This window comes from Lepisosteus platostomus, chromosome 6 (assembly GCF_059453375.1).
Source record: "Lepisosteus platostomus isolate fLepPlt1 chromosome 6, fLepPlt1.hap1, whole genome shotgun sequence".
Taxonomy (NCBI): Eukaryota; Metazoa; Chordata; class Actinopteri; order Semionotiformes; family Lepisosteidae; genus Lepisosteus; species Lepisosteus platostomus.
This window is the reverse complement of record NC_142616.1, coordinates 14,255,550-14,275,179: the sequence shown is the minus strand read 5'-3', so window position 1 is coordinate 14,275,179 and position 19,630 is coordinate 14,255,550. Positions and strand designations below refer to the sequence as shown.

The 19,630-nt window shown below is 46.5% G+C and overlaps 2 protein-coding genes and 1 long non-coding RNA gene across 3 annotated transcripts in view; 1 reads left to right on the top strand and 2 right to left on the bottom strand.

The window, feature by feature from the left end:
* Positions 1–1,385: 1,385 nt before the first annotated feature.
* On the bottom strand, positions 1,386–4,671 carry LOC148660493 (CD59 glycoprotein-like). Its single transcript, XM_088638003.1, has 4 exons — positions 4,515–4,671; positions 3,498–3,584; positions 3,167–3,298; positions 1,386–1,730 (listed from the first exon to the last, which is right to left on the bottom strand). The coding sequence occupies exons 2-4, from the start codon at positions 3,547–3,549 to the stop codon at positions 1,630–1,632; spliced, it is 285 nt and encodes a 94-aa protein (XP_088494129.1). The 5' UTR covers positions 3,550–3,584; positions 4,515–4,671; the 3' UTR covers positions 1,386–1,629.
* A 3,690-nt stretch (positions 4,672–8,361) lies between these two features.
* LOC148660489 (uncharacterized) overlaps positions 8,362–19,630 on the top strand; it is a 43,094-nt gene continuing 31,825 nt past the window's right edge. Inside the window, exon 1 of the long non-coding RNA XR_015939797.1 lies at positions 8,362–8,568. This is a non-coding gene — a long non-coding RNA (uncharacterized LOC148660489). The remainder of the gene's footprint in view (positions 8,569–19,630) is intronic.
* LOC148660492 (lymphocyte antigen 6S-like) lies at positions 10,436–13,267 on the bottom strand. The gene is made up of 4 exons (XM_088638004.1): positions 13,156–13,267; positions 12,785–12,866; positions 11,723–11,848; positions 10,436–10,781 (listed from the first exon to the last, which is right to left on the bottom strand). Exons 2-4 carry the CDS (start codon positions 12,834–12,836, stop codon positions 10,681–10,683), a joined length of 279 nt encoding a protein of 92 aa, XP_088494130.1. The 5' UTR covers positions 12,837–12,866; positions 13,156–13,267; the 3' UTR covers positions 10,436–10,680.

Sequence of the window (19,630 nt, the reverse complement as noted above, 5' to 3'; positions counted from 1 at the left end):
CTAATACTTTTAAACATAACTCGAGCGACCGGTTGAAACGTGTCTTATCTATTTGTTTAAAATTGAATGTTGATTTAAAAAGGATAAAAATGAAAAACCGCTTCGATTGTTTCTTCAGTTTGAAAAAATATTGACTAAGTATCATGATGTGCTATAGTAGTTAAAGCCCTTTTTAATGAAAAAGCAATAATTTCCTGCTGTTGCCTTCTTAAGTCTTAAGAAGCAACTCTTGTGGTTATAGTAAGATATTGGAGACAGATTTAATTTTACTATTCACACAACTGCACAAAAAATACTCTTGGACTAAATGCCTGCAATATTTGTCCAGGTTGTTGTCCTCATATCCAGTAATTTAATTGACTATGTTAAATATTCAGAGTGTGGTACTAACGGAGCAGTTTCTTGTACACAATCTCATGATCACCTGAAAATCAAGGCACTATATCTGGGGAACAAGAGCAGCTCGGAACCAATAAATTTAACTTTGGACCATTAGAGGCCGACATCTAATTTCCCCCTTGAACAAGAATTTCCTCTGGGGTCACACGTCAGAAAACTGCACCTTCATAGCCAGAGCACAGCTCGAGGTGAAACCGAAGACGGAACATCGCTGCTTATCAAAGCAAGAACTTAAAACCATCACAACCAAGGCTGTCTGAAGATTATTCCAAAAGCGAAAGTGATCATTTCTTTAACACGCCGGGTTCAGTGTTCTGTGCATCTTGCAAATGTTTAAACTGTACAGGGCTGTAATTAAGACGTCAGTGTCATGCTACAGGACAGTTCTCAGATCATCATATGGTCATACTATAAGGCGGTACTGAGGATATCCTGGTCATACTATAAGACGGTACTGAAAACATTTTGGTCATTTTATAGGACAATACTGAGGACATCATGGTCATTTTATAGGAGAATACTGCGGACATCATGGACACAGTTATGGGGCAGAGACACATACACTGTCACTATCAATCATCTCAACACCCACACACCTAACAGAGGGGGTCAGAGTGTGCTGAGCTTGTCTGTGCACCTGCACACTCTATCAGGCAGCAAAGCCAAGTTCCTCTGGCGGTTTCCTTCTCACTGAAGCTTTGTCTTCTCGCATTCTCACAGAGGTTTATGAACGATCAGTGTGGAAATAAGCAGACGTGTAAATATGTCAGTCTCAAGACATTCCCATGATCCCTGCTTATCGTAACTTACAAAGTGATGCACGGACATCATTGTCGAAGGGAATTACAGAAAACAGATGAAATTAAGTAAAAAATTAAAAAACAAACGCACTCAATAGCAAGGGAGGTGAGATGAGTCATTAATCATCTCGATCAGTCATCTCAGCACACACACACACACACAACAGAGGGAGTCAGAGTGTGATGTTGATTCCAATCCAGTTTATTGCAGGAGAGTTTAACATCAGAGGAGGGGCTGTCTGCTCCACACACAGCAGTCTGACACAGACACAGTGTCCAGGGACTGTGGGCTCCACACGGGCTCCACAGCACCACAGCCCTACTCCCACTCATGCCACTCGCCAGAATCAGGTAAGAACGACCCCCTGGGACAACAAGAGACTCCCCCTGCCCGACCCAGAGGGGTCTCTCCCCCGCCCCCCGCCACGGCTCAGTTACAGAGGTCGGTCCTACAGCAGGAGGCTTTGATGACGCCTCCCATGTTCAGGATGGGGCAATCCGAGGACTTGCCACATCTCCGGAAGTAACCCGCTGCAGAGAGACACAGAGAGGGGTGGTTAGACTGCACTCTCGCTGGGCTGAGCCACTTCCCTGACCTTCAAGACAGCACACACAGCTGACACGAGGAGTGTCAAACAAATAGATTCAAGATTTCTTTATTTGCCATATACATCACGTGTATTGGAATGCTTACTTGCTCAGCTGTACCCAGTAACATTAGAGAAAAAAAATAGGCACAAATAACAAACAGACATGGACAATACAATTAGACAACAGACATTATAATACACTGGTATATTAAAGACAGATTCTGAAAAATAACTGATAGACACACACTGTCTGTATTAGCTGATAGAGACACACTATATCAGCTGATAGAGTCACACTGTGTGTATTAGCTGATAAAGACACACTGTCTGTATTAGCTGATAGAGTCACACTGTGTGTATTAGCTGATAAAGACACACTGTCTGTATTAGCTGATAAAGACACACTGTCTGTATTAGCTGATAAAGACACACTGTCTGTATTAGCTGATAAAGACACACTGTCTGTATTATCTGATAGAGACACACTGTCTGTATTATCTGATAGAGACACACTTGTCTGTATTAGCTGATAGAGACACACTGTCTGTATTATCTGATAGAGACACACTGTCTGTATTATCTGATAGAGACACACTGTCTGTATTAACTGAAAGAGACACACTGTCTGTATTAGCTGATAGAGACACAGTGTCTGTATTATCTGATAGAGACACACTGTCTGTATTAACTGATAGAGACACACTGTGTGTATTAGCTGATAGAGACACACTGTCTGTATTATCTGATAGAGACACACTGTCTGTATTATCTGATAGAGACACACTGTATTATCTGATAGAGACACACTGTCTGTATTAACTGATAGAGACACACTATATCAGCTGATAGAGTCACACTGTGTGTATTATCTGATAGAGACACACTGTCTGTATTATCTGATAGAGACACACTGTCTGTATTATCTGATAGAGACACACTGTCTGTATTAACTGAAAGAGACACACTGTCTATATTAACTGATAGAGACACACTGTCTATATTAACTGATAGAGACACACTGTCTGTATTAGCTGATAGAGACACACTGTCTGTATTAACTGAAAGAGACACACTGTCTATATTAACTGATAGAGACACACTGTCTGTATTAGCTGATAGTCACACTGTCTGTATTAACTGATAGAGACACACTGTGTGTATTAGCTGATAGAGACACACTGTCTGTATTATCTGATAGAGACACACTGTCTGTATTAACTGATAGAGACACACTGTCTGTATTAACTGAAAGAGACACACTGTCTGTATTAGCTGATAGTCACACTGTCTGTATTAACTGATAGAGACACACCGTCTGTATTAGGTGATAGAGACACACTGACCAAGCCAGCAGACAGACCCAGTATCTTGACTTACAGGCAGGAGGGAGGAAGATCGCAGACACACAGACGTCATTCAAACCCGTGCACGTCTCCACCGTGGTACGACAGCTGCCAGGCCTCCCACCCTGTCCCGGAGCCAGGCAGTGGTGACACCTCAGGGCCTCTCCTGCAGGCCAGGGGGACAGAGACACTGAGGCTCCTGCACAGAACTGGACGTCTCTCCCGAAAGCAACAGCAGGCCGAGCCTCCCCACCCCTGTGCTTCTCGCCTCCACCCTGCCCCAGCCAAGCCCCGTCACTCTGCCCCTTTCTCTGCACAGCCGACGGTCTGACTGTGCGGGACTGCTCCGGGGGACGTGGACTCACCAAAGGAAAGAAAAACCAGCAGAAAAGCAGCCAGAAGTGCCAGGGATTTCATCTCTGCAGCGTCCGAGCGTTTTCCTGAGCAGCACACTGCAGGGTGAAAGAGCAGCACAGGAGCACTTTAAATGTACGAAGGACTGCAAACGAGAGGTGGTCGTTTTGCCCCCACCTGACTCACGTGGCTGCTGGCATCTCATCTGAGTGTCTCACCCAGCTGTTTCTTGAAAGAAGCCAGCGTATCGGCTCCAGCAACATGACCGGGGCAGCTCGTTTCACACTCCTACCACCCTCTGTGTAGAGTAGTGCCTCCTGTCCTGACTGAACCACATCCTACTCTCTGTCTTCAATTCCTCTTGTTGATTTTTCACTGTTTATTGTGAAGAAATTCTCAGGGCTGGCTTTGGTCAAGGCATTTAAGAATTCTGAATATTCTGAGTATTCTTACATGTTCAAGACTAAAAAGACTCAGTTCCTCCAGCCTGTCAGTGCAGAACAATCCCTTCAGACTAAAGAGACTCAGTTCCTTCAGCCTGTCAGTGTGGGACACTCCCTTCAGACTAAAGAGATTCAGTTCCTCCAGCCTGTCAGTGCAGAACACTTCTTGGTGCTCAAAGGGTGCACAGTACAAAATTATACACAGTATTCTAAATAAGTTTTACTACAGCAGGTGGGCAGCTGCGTCAGCATGTGTAGGCTGCAAAGGAACAAGTAATAGTTTATTCCAGGCTGAAAAGAGAAAACACAATATTTCGACTGTGGAGCCTTCTTCAGGTGTGAGCCTTCTTCAGGTTCCTCACACCTGAAGAAGGCTCCACGGCCGAAACATTGTGTTTTCTTTCTTCTCTTTTCAGCCTGGAACAAACCTATTACTTGTTTACTAGAGCATTATACAGTTTTCACAGAACGTCCCTTGATTTAGATTGTACACAAAACAGCTGCATTGCTCTTTCAAGTACGACTTGAACTCCTATCAACAATAAAGGTAATCAAGATAGAATGAATAAGAATCAAAAGACCTACCTTTTCTCCAATGGATGGACTCTATTAGGATCTGGTCTGCGGCGAGTAACGTGCCCCTCTCTTTTATAGTCGATCTCCTGGTGTTTCGAAACAGTGTTTTGCACAACCCGAACGGTAAAACTCGAAAACAAACATTTTATGAATTCCAGTTTAAACCGCCTGTTCCTGTGTTCAGCTCTGTGTGTACTCAGAACAACACGCGTTTGGAACACAGCCCACTACGTTTCACCGTAACACAACCCTGGGGCTGCGAAAACAAACGCTCGGATACCACGCCCCCTTCGCAATAGAGAGTGTCGTGTGGGACACGCCCACGTCATTTACCACGCCCAGGTGGACCTCGGGACCCGCCTACATATTCCGGCCCCGTTTCACAGGCCAGTCCAAGACGAGTTTGGATAAGATCCTACCGTATGCAATCTATTGTTTTTTTTTTCAACAAAGACAACAATCACGGCGGAGCAAAATGTACCCAAATTTTCGTAATCGTGACAAAGTTCATTAAAACAGAGCCTGGAGCAGAACCGTCGAAATACAAACGTGAATATTAAGTTGCACATGATTAAAAACAGCAGGAGAGGAATCTTTTGAAAAAGTACACGTACGATTTTAGAACAAGGTGCTGATCGTGGTGTTTTCAGGCAAGAGTAAACAGTAAAGCACATACATTTGGTGTCCATGCTTCTATTTCTGCACAGCAAACCTTTTTACTCCGGCTGCCTAAATCCCTGGCTCTGTCACTGTGCCGTACTGCTGTCTCACTGTACTGTGTCGCACTGTGTCTGAAGTGTGTCGCTCTGTCACTGTGCCGTACTGCTGTCTCACTGTACTGTGTCGCACTGTGTCTGAAGTGTGTCGCTCTGTCACTGTGCCGTACTGCTATCTCACTGTACTGTCGCACTGTGTCTGAAGTGTGTCGCTCTGTCACTGTGCCGTACTGCTGTCTCACTGTACTGTGTCGCACTGTGTCTGAAGTGTGTCGCTCTGTCACTGTGCTGTACTGCTGTCTCACTGTACTGTCGCACTGTGTCTGAAGTGTGTCGCTCTGTCACTGTGCCGTACTGCTGTCTCACTCTACTGTCGCACTGTGTCTGAAGTGTGTCTTCCTGTCACTGTGCCGTACTGCTGTCTCACTGTACTGTCGCACTGTGTCTGAAGTGTGTCTTCCTGTCACTGTGCCGTACTGCTGTCTCACTCTACTGTCGCACTGTGTCTGAAGTGTGTCGCTCTGTCACTGTGCCGTACTGCTGTCTCACTGTACTGTCGCACTGTGTCTGAAGTGTGTCTTCCTGTCACTGTGCCGTACTGCTGTCTCACTGTACTGTCGCACTGTGTCTGAAGTGTGTCACTCTGTCACTGTGCCGTACTGCTGTCTCACTGTACTGTCGCACTGTGTCTGAAGTGTGTCGCTCTGTCACTGTGCCGTACTGCTGTCTCACTGTACTGTCGCACTGTGTCTGAAGTGTGTCGCTCTGTCACTGTGCCGTACTGCTGTCTCACTCTACTGTGTCGCACTGTGTCTGAAGTGTGTCACTCTGTCACTGTTTTGTACTGCTGTCTCACTGTACTGTCGCACTGTGTCTGAAGTGTGTCTTCCTGTCACTGTGCCGTACTGCTGTCTCACTGTACTGTCGCACTGTGTCTGAAGTGTGTCCCTCTGTCACTGTGCCGTACTGCTGTCTCACTGTACTGTGTTGCACTGTCTGAAGTGTGTCGCTCTGTCACTGTGCCGTACTGCTGTCTCACTGTACTGTGTTGCACTGTCTGAAGTGTGTCGCTCTGTCACTGTGCCGTACTGCTGTCTCACTGTACTGTGTTGCACTGTCTGAAGTGTGTCCCTCTGTCACTGTGCAACTTTGAAACTGCTATTAGGAGGTTGGTTCTGATAAGAAAGGTTACTGCTGACCTTGTACTTGATGAGGAATACAAATAGCTTAAGTCTCAAAAAGAAAAAAAAATAATCTTAATTCATTTCTATTTGTTAAGCAAACTTCTACTTTAATCAGAAGATGTCTACGTAATTGAACTACAGTATATCAGAGTTTTCTAAAAACAGGTAGTTACAATTGGCCTTCTGCACAAAAACAATTCTTTGGGATTCTTAAAACAAGCTATTCTTTGTGTCTGCAGCGCCCTGATCTTATCAGCAGCTGATAGTGTTTTGCTGAACATGGTGTACAGAGAAAAAATTGTTAACCCTTCAGCAGTGAGACAGCAGTACAGTACAGTGACAGAGCAGCACAGTACAGTGACAGGGTGGTACAGTACAGTGAGACAGCAGTACAGTACAGTGACAGGGTGGTACAGTACAGTGAGACAGCAGTACAGTACAGTGACAGGGTGGTACAGTACAGTGAGACAGCAGTACAGTACAGTGACAGGGCGGTACAGTACAGTGAGACAGCAGTACAGTACAGTGACAGGGCGGTACAGTACAGTGAGACAGCAGCACAGTACAGTGACAGAGCGGTACAGTACAGTGAGACAGCAGTACAGTACAGTGACAGGGTGGTACAGTACAGTGAGACAGCAGTACAGTACAGTGACAGAGCAGAACAGTCACAATGACTTCCTGCAGACATGGCGCAAATCAAAGTGTCCAGTCTCATGAAAAATGGACAGCAGAGAGACGCAGCAGTGCAGGAGAACACTCCCGGGACTCGAGTAAAAGAAACAGGACAGCTCCCACCCCCCCCTGGCCGGGTCACGAGCTATATCACAGTACTCCTGGTTCAAATCCCAATAGACACAGTTCAGCCCGTATCTGCTGGTGACCAGTGCCTTCAAACCTCAGCAGAGACTGCTTTGTGACAGCACTGCTTTCATGAGAGACCGCTGACCTTCCACTGCATTACCAGTGACATTGACAGGCAGACAGCCCAAACTGGTTCAACAGTTAAGCAACACCTACCAGTTCAGACCATTGGAAACCCGCGGCTAAATTCCTCTGCCACCAAGTGCAATTTCCAGTTGGGCACAAGCAGAAACTACACCGAAGAGCATTTAAAATGGAGAGCCGGAGGCACTACTTTACATAGAGGGTGGTGGGAGAGTGAAGCAAGCCGCCCAGCCATGTTATTGAAACTGATTCCCTGACTTCTCTTAAGAAACAGCCGGATGAGATCCTGGGATCAATGAACTATTACCAGGCCAGATGGGCAGAATGAACTCCTCTTGTCTCTGGGCTGTCTTGTGCTCTTTTGTCTCACCTGGGACTGCTTTGCACTTGACCGATTCTGATTGAGTCACTGTTATAAATGCCAAAAAGATAAGTAAAGATAAGCAAAGTAAAAGCAAAATACATTCACAGCATTCAACATCGGGAGGGGAGCTGCGTCAGCCTGAGTAGGCTGCAAAGGAACAAGTGATAGGTTTATTCCCTGCTGAAAAGAGAAGAAAGAAAACACAACGTTTCGGCCGTGGAGCCTTCTTCAGGGTGTGAGGGCACAGATGTCGAACATATATCGGCACAGATGGAAAAGTCAAATGCCAACCTGCTGTGTACACCTCTATTAGAACTAGCCATCTTTTTCTCCTTCTTCGGACTACTTTTCTGGCTCGTTGTCCACTCTTGCACAATAGCACTCGGTGTACTCCTGCGATGTACGATTCTTCCCAGATCGGCAGTCATCCCCCAAAAAACACACAAATGACTAACGGGAATGAGCTGGCTCCGTGCCTGTGTTATCACCCCGAGGCGCTTGTCGCACGTTCAACCGGGCGTTACCGGAGGGCGTGGAAGGACGGATGAGTGGGCGTGTCCTCTGCGACGTGGGCGTGGGGCCTTATTACCGTGGGGGGCGGGCATAGCGGAGCTTCTGTGGGATGGAGGGGCGTGGTTTCTATCGCCGGGGGCTCCCGCTTGGCTGCAATCCTGCGTTTTGACTGTTTTGCTTTTATCTTCTTCCTTTCTTTGCCGGCAGAGTTTCGCAAAACGACAACTATTTTTTTTGTCGTCGTTCCGTAAGAATAGGGGCAGAAGCTACAGTATATAAAGAGACGGGACGTGTGTGTCGTTCATCTCAGACTGACACCCCGTGTGCGCTGTGAGCTGGTAAGTCAACACGGTGTGCGGTCCTGGCTTCAGAGCCGCCGGCCTCTGGGCGCCTGAGAGGAGGCGGTTCGACTGCTGTAATGGAAAGTTACTGATAAAAAGTGTTTTATACTGTAACGCTTACGGCCGACAAGCACTGTGTGTAAGAGCCGGCGTACCAGAGCGGGTGACGTCACCGCACTTCCCTGTGATAGCAGGACCACAGCTACTGGGCTGTAGAGAGATCTCTCTTTAGCTCACGGGGCTAGGTCGCTGCAGAGAGACGCGGAAGTCCCGGGTTCGAGCCTCCAGTCGGGATGGGGCCGACCAGATGCGGCAAGGGCGCCCGCCTGAGCCCCCGTTGCGTTACATTACTAAAAATGTTGTTTACGGACAGAGCTGTGCTGCAGAAGCAGCCGGATACGTAGAACAAAGTGTGAGAGCACCCAACTCGTCAAGGGCACGGGATGTTTTAATAATGTTTATCTCTGCTGCTTGAAGAAGGGAGTATGAGAAACTATTTGAATAACTGCTCTTCTTTGCTTAAACTAAAGCAAAAACCTATAAGGAATGGAAAATTACTGCTTTGCCTGTCCTTGAAGTGTTGCATCAGCTTAAAAAAGATATAAAACAAGGGCTCTCCCTGCTTGCTTTTGAATCAGCTTTCACTTCTCTGCACAAACGGGTGATGGCTTTTTCCCATATTGCAATATGAATAAAGACCTTACTGAGTAATCGAGAATACTTTCTGCGGCTCCTTTATTCTAACCGTAAAGGTTTCCACGACACTGCTCTGAACTCGCCGTTCCGAGGGCTGATTTTTATTGTAATATATTCGGGCTCGGCGAGGACGGACTCGGTGACTCAGACACTCGTTGAGTGAAAAACTGCGCTTTATTGAACTTCGGCACAGCCAGCACGGCACTCCCGCGCCCGCAGAGAGAGACAGAATCTGGCTCCAAATATTTCAAAGTGTAATCCAACCCATTGCCCTATACGGCAGTGAAGTGTGGGGTCCCCTCACAGACCAGGAGTACACTCAATGGGACAAACACCCCACAGAAACTCTGCACATGGAGATCTGTAGAAACATCCTCCGTGTGCAGGGAAAACACCTAACAACGGGTGCAGGGCCGAATTAGGCCAGTACCCACTATTGATAAACATACAGAAAAGAGTAATAAAGTATTGGCTACACCTTAAAACCAGCGACCAAAATTCCTACCACCACAAAGGCCTGCTGAGCCCAAAACAGAGCCCCCCTGAGCCAGCTGGTCCTGAGGCTCACTGACCTGAGCCACACCGACACTACCAGCATCAGGACAGCACTGCTAGAGCACCACAACCCAGACTCAACCACATCACAGCACAGATCAAACAACAATATCTCACACGCACACATGCACACACGCACACAACATAAACTGGAATGCTACAGAACCCTAAACAGCCTGTGCGCTTCTCCTGGGTTGCGCGATCCCGTTTTTGGTTGCACCTCAGGATGACCTCAGTGCTGCTTGTCTGAGCACCCGCACACTCTATCAGGCAGCAAAGCCAAGTTCCTCTGGCGGTTTCCTTCTCACTGAAGCTTTGTCTTCTCGCATTCTCACAGAGGTTTATGAACGATCAGTGTGGAAATAAGCAGACGTGTAAATATGTCAGTCTCAAGACATTCCCACGATCCCTGCTTCTCGTAACTTACAAAGTGATGCACGGACATCACTGTCGAAGGGAATTACAGAAAATAGATGAAATTAAGTAAAAAATAAACAGATGCACTCAATAGCAAGGGAGGTGAGATAAGTCATTAATCATCTCGATCAGTTATCTCAGCACGCACACACACACACAGACACACACACACAACAGAGGGAGTCAGAGTGTGATGTTGATTCCAATCCAGTTTATTGCAGGAGAGTTTAACATCAGAGGAGGGGCTGTCTGCTCCACACACAGCAGTCTGACACAGACACAGTGTCCAGGGACTGTGGGCTCCACACGGGCTCCACAGCACCACAGCCCTACTCCCACTCATGCCACTCGCCAGAATCAGGTAAGAACGACCCCCTGGGACAACAAGAGACTCCCCGTGCCCGACCCAGAGGGGTCTCTCCCCCCCCCCCCCGCCACGGCTCAGTTACAGAGGTCGGTCTTGCAGCAGGAAACCCTGGAGTTCCCTCCCATGCTCAGCATGGCGCATTCTGAGGACTTGCCACACCTCCGGATGGCACCCGCTGCAGAGAGACACAGAGAGGGGTGGTTAGACTGCACTCTCGCTGGGCTGAGCCATTTACCTGACCTTCAAGACAGCACACAAAGCTGACACGAGGAGTGTCAAACAGATACACTGATATATTAAAGAGACATTCTGAAGATTAACTGTAAGAGACACACACTGTCTGTATTAGCTGATAGACACACACTGTCTGTATTAGCTGATAGACACACACTGTCTGTATTAGCTGATAGACACACACTGTCCATTTTAACTGATAGAGACACACTGTGTGTATTAGCTGATGGAGACACACTGTGTGTATTAGCTGATGGAGACACACTGTGTGTATTAGCTGATGGAGACACACTGTGTGTATTAGGTGATGGAGACACACTGTGTGTATTAGGTGATGGAGATACACTGTCTGTATTAGCTGATAGAGACACACTGACCAAGCCAGCAGACAGACCCAGTATCTTGACTTACAGAAAGGAGGGCGGAAGATCGCACACACTGTGTGTATTAGCTGATGGAGACACACTGTGTGTATTAGCTGATGGAGACACACTGTGTGTATTAGCTGATGGAGACACACTGTGTGTATTAGCTGATGGAGACACACTGTGTGTATTAGCTGATAAAGACACACTGTCTATATTAACTGATAGAGACACACTGTCTATATTAACTGATAGAGACACACTGTGTGTATTAGCTGATGGAGACACACTGTGTGTATTAGCTGATAAAGACACACTGTCTATATTAACTGATAGAGACACACTGTCCATTTTAACTGATAGAGACACACTGTGTGTATTAGCTGATAGAGACACACCGTCTGTATTAGGTGATAGAGACACACCGTCTGTATTAGGTGATAGAGATACACTGTCTGTATTAGCTGATAGAGACACACTGACCAAGCCAGCAGACAGACCCAGTATCTTGACTTACAGAAAGGAGGGCGGAAGATCGCAGACACACAGACGGTGTTATCACCCGTGCACGTCTGCACTGTACAGCTGCCAGGGACCCCACCCTGTCGCTGACCCATGCAGTTGTTACACCTCAGGGCCTCTCCTGCAGGCCAGGGGGACAGAGTCAAGAGGAGAGAGTCTGGTGAGCAGGTATGGCCTCTCTCTCATCGCTCCACCTCATCACTGAATCGCTTCTTTCTACTTCATTTCTGCCAACACCTGGCACCCTAAAAGAGTATGCTTCATCTCTCTCCCTTCTTCCTTGTTTGTGAGGTTTTCTTCAGTTTTCAGACACTGAATTAACTAATGGAATTTTAATTGTATCAAAAGATTCATGTGAGGCAAAAGTATGGAATTTCTGCTTTTACTTCTCGATAACTGCATGTGTACATGTTAAACCATGGAAAAACTAACATTTCTGTGTTCAATGCCCCCAATTTTCCCCCAGTGCTGTTCAAAGTTGTTTGAAACTCATAATGACGGCCATTGATCCTGTCTGAAATGACCAGTCTGTCTGTGAGATCAGTGTTATTGATAGTCGGAGATGACCAGTCTGTCTGTCTGTGAGATCAGTGTCATTGATCCTGTCTGAAATGACCAGTCTGTCTGTCTGTGAGATCAGTGTCATTGATCCTGTCTGAAATGACCAGTCTGTCTGTGAGATCAGTGTCCTTGATCCTGTCTGAAATGACCAGTCTGCCTGTGAGATCAGTGTCATCGATCCTGTCTGAAATGACCAGTCTGTCTGTGAGATCAGTGTCATTGATCCTGTCTGAAATGACCAGTCTGTCTGTGAGATCAGTGTCCTTCATCCTGTCTGAAATGACCAGTCTGTCTGTCTGTGTGATCAGTGTTATTGATCCTGTCTGAAATGACCAGTCTGTCTGTGAGATCAGTGTCCTTGATCCTGTCTGAAATGACCAGTCTGTCTGTGTGAGGAGAACTGTTGTCAGTACCTGCTGTATTGATAAAAGGGGCAGTGAGTGACCACTGTGAATAACACAGAGTCACATGAAGCTCGGAGACAGAGCGAACTCACCGCAGCTCAGAGACAGCAGCAGGACGGCAGCGAGGAACAGCAGCGACTTCATCTTGTTGGAGTACGACAGCAATATTGGGGTCTGTACAGAGTGAAAATGTCAAAATCATACCCATAAGTATTTCATTTTCACTGAATACTTGCAGTTTCGTTTCAAAAGAGGAATGAGCTCATGCTACCCCTTCAAGAATAAGAATAAGAAACGATTTCCACATCTGAGATAAATCAGCTCATCGGGCCAGAACGCAGCCCAATTTCCTTTGAGTTAATAATAATAATAAAATAATAAGAATCAGCCCTCGGAACGGCTCCTCTCAGGCGCCCAGAGGCCGGCGGCTCTGAAGCCAGGACCGCACACCGTGTTGACTCACCAGCTCACAGCGAAGCGGGGTGTCAGTCTGAGATGAGCGGCACACACGTCCCGTCTCTTTATATACTGTAGCTTCTGCCCCTATTCTTACGGAATGACGACAAAAATAAACTCTGCCAGCAAAGAAAAAAGGCAACATAAAAACAAAACAGTAAAATCGGAGGATTACAGCCAAGCAGTCGCCCCTGGGGATGGAAACCACACCCTCGTCGCCAAGGAGGATGAAAATAAAAGGAATAAAAAAAGCCATTTGATTCAAATCGCTTTGGCACAATCTATGGGTACTTTGCCCTTGAGTTGCGAAGCTTTTAGATTCTGTGGGTCCTTTATGCAGATCGCTCAACTGGAGGACTTCTGTAGGAGCACCATTATTTAAAAGATTTCCAAAACTATAGCTTTCGTAGAAAAAGTGAGAGTATCTTCACGCATTCCTCTTCATTATACTTCACACTTAGTTTAAACTACTGAGTGAAGTAGGTTTGAAACACAGAGGAAGGGGCAGCTCTTTAGCCGGTTGTGCGCCTCTGGGTCAACGTCAACAACTGTCCAACTGTGTTCTTGATCATTATATTTGGGCTTCTTTAAAACCAACAGGATTTAGTTTTAAAGAAGGATTTAAACCAGATTGATATATTATTAACTACAGTAGCTAGACTGAGTGAATGGCCTCCTGTTGTTTGTAACCCTTCTAATGGTTTTAGATTTCAGGCTAAGAACCAGTTTCAACATGCCCAATAAACAGTACGTCTTGGATAAGTGTTCACTTTCAGAACCAATGTGAAGCTGAAATGAAACACAGGAAACCCAGAAATTACTGGAAGCCACTTACTAACTATTGCCGGATAAACAGAACTGAAGTCCTTATCATTGGGCCAATAAAAGTTAATCATCACATGTCACAGCCCCTTTCTAATGTGGCTGATCACACTGTGAGCATCACAGAAACAGTGAAAAATACTGTACAGTAACTCGGCAAAAAGTTTCACCCTGAGCTTAATGTTGATTCTCATAGAAAGAGGGTGCCTGGTGTTTCTTTTCCACATCTCAGAAACACAGCTAATTCAGAATGTCCACTCCAGCTTAGGAACGTTCAAAGAATTGAATTGTTCTAATGATCTGACTAGAACACAGAAGCACAATCACATCATCCACGTCCTGCCTTCACTGCACTGGCTTCTCATATGACACCACATACATCTCAAGGGTCTGTGCTCACATACGAAGACAGCTTAGCCACCTAAGTGATCTTACGTTTCCGTAAGCATCAATAACACTGTTCCGGTCAAAGGATGCTGTGTATCTCAAAACCCGTCAAATGAACAGAAATGTGCAGGTGGCAGAGCTCTCAGTCACACAGCCCTTAAACTGGGGAATGACTTACCGAACCTTGTTAAGGATGCTAAATCTGTTTCAGCTTCTTTCTCAAACCTGAGACCATCCTGTATTCTCTCTCAACACTGACCACCTGATCTCCACAGTCATTGGTGTAGAATACAGCGTGGGGCCCACCCTGCCCTCTGAAGACACAGATACGACAGATATGACAGTGAGCGCACCACCGGAGAAAATACAGCCCCTCGCCAGAGAGAGAGAGAGAGAGAGGGCTTCCCGTGGAGAATTCATCAGCGATGCATCTGAGTCACACGGCGCCTTGAGAGTCTATTGTAATGAACGGCCGACATACAGGTTTTGTTATTTACACACCACACATACAAAAACGGAGACAATATTAAGACAGATACAGGAATAGACACTTTACATCCAGGGGAATTCACAAGTATAAAAGCTGAAAATGATACTTTTTCCATACTGTATGTCCAATGTATGTCTTGCCTTTTGATTCTTTACATTTGTAGCAGGATTTAAATACAACAGAAACTGCTGGGCTGTATACAGGCTGTAGGAGCTGGTTTCTTTTTTTTCAGCATGTAATAAACCTATTACTTGTTCCATTACAGTAGTCAGTTCGAGAGAATACAAATGTGTTGATCATTAAGTCATCATGTTTCTCCCAGGTGAAGTCATGTCTTTTGCATTGCGCACTGTAATGGCCCAGGACGAGTTTGCATGTCAAGCTCCAGGCTGTCACCCCTCCAGCAAACAGCACAAACGATGAAACTCACCGCAGCCCTGGTTGCTTTTCATGTTCCCAGATATGCTTTGCATAAAAAGAGCTTTAAAAGTCTTTTTAAATACGTGGCATTTAGACAGGTCGGATCTTCCGGATGCCTCGACAGACAGGAAGGATTCCTGTGTTTATTTAAGAAGGAGACAATGCGTAACTGATTTCTTCTTCAGATATTTAAAAAGGACACCGCTACGAGGCATAAAGACGTGCTCCTTAAAGCCTCTTAGAAAATCCACCGTCATCCCACACCCGGGCAAACAGAGGAACAGAACTGCAGAACAGTTCCTCTCGCACCAGTGGCACAGCGCTTGAACTCGGCAGACGGGGTCACTGGAGGTCAAAGGCACCGCCTGTGGTCACGTGATCACCGGAAACACAAGGCGCTATTTCTCGGGAACGAGAGCAGCACAAACGCTACTTTCAACGGCACAAACGCAGCACTAACGAATGAGGTGGGCTTCATCGTTTGTGCTGTCTGTAGGGGGGCACCTTCACGCAGCTCTCCCATTAACCCCCAGAGAAGCGCAGTGCTTCGCGATCAGCAGCGAGTTCGGGTTCCTGCGGTCCCGTCCCCCGCCTCAGGATCGAGCCCGGGTCCCCGGCGTCTCTCGACAGGGGTCCTGCCGGCTGAGTTAGAGAAGACCTCCGTCCGCCCCGGCGTCAGCATCCCTGTTACGCGCAGGGGAGCAGAGGGCGGTGGCGTCACCGCGCTGTAACCAGCTCCTACAGCCCGTATGCCGGCAGTTCCTGTTGTATTTAAATCCTACTAGAAATGTAAAGAATCAACAGGCAAGACATACAGTGGACATACAGTATGTAAAAAGTATCATTTTCAGCTTTTATACGTATGAATTCCCCTGGCTTTGAAGTGTCTATTCCTGTATCTGTCTTAATATTCTGTTTTCGTTTTTGTATGTGTGGTGTGTAAATAACAAAACCTGTATGTCGGCCGTTCGTTACAATAGACTCTCAAGGCGCCGTGTGACTCAGACGCACCGCTGAGGGATTCTCCACGGGAAGCCCCCTCTCTCTCAATTCAATTCAATTCAAGGTGCTTTATTAGAATGACCGATGGGTACCATCAGTGTTGCCAAAGCAAATGAAAGTAATGATATTTACATTAAACAAAACAAAAAATAGAAGTAACAGACATATTACAGACATTTACAACAAAGACATATTATTAAATATTGACATATTCTGTAGGCGGCTGGAGCATTATTGGGAGACAGACTCACTGTTCCTCAGGCTGTGACAGGAGATCACATACTGGGCTGCCAGATCAACTGAGTTCCCTCCTCCCTCTCCCAGTAGGATCGGGAGCCTTGGGATCTCTCTCTCTCTCTTTCTCTCTCTCTCTCTCTCGCGAGGGGCTGTATTTTCTCCGGTGCCGCTCGCTGTTCTGTTGAACCCAGCACCCGGGAGCCGGGACCGCGGGCAAGTTCGCTCGAGGTTCGAATACGCACTTGGCCCGTGAGCAGCGTCTTCACCACCCCAGAGCTACGAAAACACGTGCCTCGTGTGTCAGGTACATTGTGAATGTGTTCACAGCCTTCACTTTGTAAACCGTTTGTCCGCCATTTTTTCCTTGAGCTCGCACAAATCTTCTGCTGTCAATATCTTTGTAAGAGAAACACATGAAGCCTTCAAACTAAACGCAAGTTTAATCCCGGTCAGCCCACTTCAAGCTGGTGCGAGAGGAACTATTCTGCAGTTTTGTTCCTCTGTTTGCCCGGGTGTGGGATGGCGGTGGATTCTGTATTTAATATCAGTATCTTCAATTCAATTCAACTTTATTGTCATTAAACTTACACAGGTGCATAATATAATGAAAAGTGTTTCTCATTAGTCACTCAGGTGCAGTATATAAAAAGGACAGAAGATAAGACAATAGACAGTTACACAATAGCAATAACAGTAACATGTAATAACATAACATAAATAACGTAATCAAGTGTGGGATGGTGGTGATTTCTGTATTTAATAGCAGTATCTTCTGTGTGTTTGTGTGAACAGGAAAATTACATTTGTCTCCAATATCATACCCGAATCAGGAGAGTTGCTGGTGTAGCCTTAAAAGGCGAACATGACCCAGCAACTGCATGTTCTTACAAAGAGGCTTTAACGAGCATCTCTCAGTATCCCAGAGAAGTGTCCTTTTTAGAAATCTGAAGAAGTAATCGTTTGACCCAGGTAGTTCATAACTCAACTGCAAAACATTGGGAACTCTACCATCTCGCAGATGCAGACTGATGTAGGAATATTGGAAAATATTTTTATTTTCAATTTTTGTTTCATTTAAAATAATCAAACATATATCTTAGGTCTTAAAAGTCCGTCATTATACATATCTTCGTATAGCCAGCAGCCATATCACCCTGAAACCCACAACTGGCAGCCCACTGAAGCTCAGCAGGTGTGAGTCTGGCCAGTACCTGGATGGGAGACCTCCTGGGAAAAACTAAGGTTGCTGCTGGTCAGTGGGGCCAGCAGGGGGCGCTCACCCTGTGGTCTGTGTGGGTCCCAATGCTCCAGTATAGTGAAGGGGACACTGTACTGTAAACAGGCGCCGTCCTTCGAATGAGACGTAAAACCGAGGTCCTGACTCTCTGTGATCATTAAAAATCCCAGGGTGTTTCTCAAAAAGAGTAGGGGTGTAACCCTGGTGTCCTGGCCAAATTTCCCCCTGTCCTTTACCATGGCCTCCTAATAACCCCCCTCTGAACTGGCTTCATCACTCTGCTCTCCTCCCCACTGATACCCGGTGTGTGGGGAGAGTTCTGGCGCACTTCATTTTATTCTTAACTTTTTTATTTTAACTTTATTTTATTCTGTTGATGCATATTTTTGCACATAACCTGTTGTTGTTTTTTTGCACATCATCTGTTGTTGTTTTTGTCCGAGAGCTAGCTAAATAGCATTTCGTTATACCATATACCATGTATATGAGTGTAATGACAATAAACTTGAAACTTGAACTTGAACATGAACTTGAACTATGGCTGCCGTCGCATCATCCAGGTGGGGCTTCACACTGCTGGTGGTGGAGGGGATCCCCATTACCTGTAAAGCGCTTTGAGTGGAGTGTCCAGAAAAGCGCTATAGAAGTGTAAGCAGTTATTATTAATATTATTACTCCCGCCCTGCCCCTCGCCGCTCTTCGGCCGCAGCGCCCGGCGAGGGCGCTACAATATTGTTCCCGGTGTCTCGAATCCAAACGAAGTCCGTGTGATGGTAAATGTTCTTCTCTCGTGTGCGAAATTTTACATACTTACGCTTAGAGTAAAACAGAATCCGAAAGCTTTAAAGAATTTTCTAACGCATTCAAGCTGTACTCTGATTCACTGAAAATATTTAAAAATAAGACTGGTGAGTTGGTCTACAAACGTCTTTAAGCACAAACTTATTGAATGTAACCTCTATCACCACATAACCTCTGTACTACGGACAAAGTGTTTTTCCCCCGTTTCATCCACTTGTTGCTCCTTGTTGTGTCGTGTTGAGACATCTGTATATTTGTATGTATAAACCCCCGTTTGTTGCATTTTCCCTTTTTGTATTTAAATAAAAAATCTTTTTTTTAAAACCGCTTTACGTTTTTCTCTGTGGCGCGGTAGTCGTGCGCACATGAACACACCCGGCGTCATCTCCGGCCGCGAGACCCAGACGTGACGGTGCTGACAGCCGCTCGCTCACAGGCTGTCGCGCGCACATCCAGACGCGGTCACGTGTGAACCTGGTTCGCCCGGAGCCCGGAGACCTGCTGGCGCCCAGGAGCTCTCTGTGCGCGCGGCCACCGTGACGCGAAGGGACCGGAGGAAAAGCCGAGCTCGTGCGCAGGGGTGAAAGACAGCGAGGGGACGATGGAGTTATCTCGTGCGCGGGAACTGTACATCGTGGGGACGAACTCGTTATCTCGTGGGCACAAGTTGTAACTCGTTCCCTCGATGTAACGTTTCTGTCCTACTGATGGCCCCTCCCGGCCTGTACTGTCTGCTGTTGACCCGGGCTGCGTTCTCAACCTCGCCTGTGCGCTTCTCCTGGGCTCGGTCCCCTGTTTTTGGTTGCACCTCAGGATGACCTCAGTGCTGCTTGTCTGTGCACCTGCACACTCTATCAGGCAGCAAAGCCAAGTTCCTCTGGCGGTTTCCTTCTCACTGAAGCTTTGTCTTCTCGCATTCTACATCCATGGGGGTGGCGTGGAGATGGTGGACTCGTACAAGTACCTGGGAGTGCACATCGACGATAGACTGGAATGGTCTAAGAACATCGAGGCCATCTATAAGAACGGACAGAGCCGACTTTACTTCTTGAGGAGGCTCAGGTCCTTCAATGTGTGTAGTAAGAT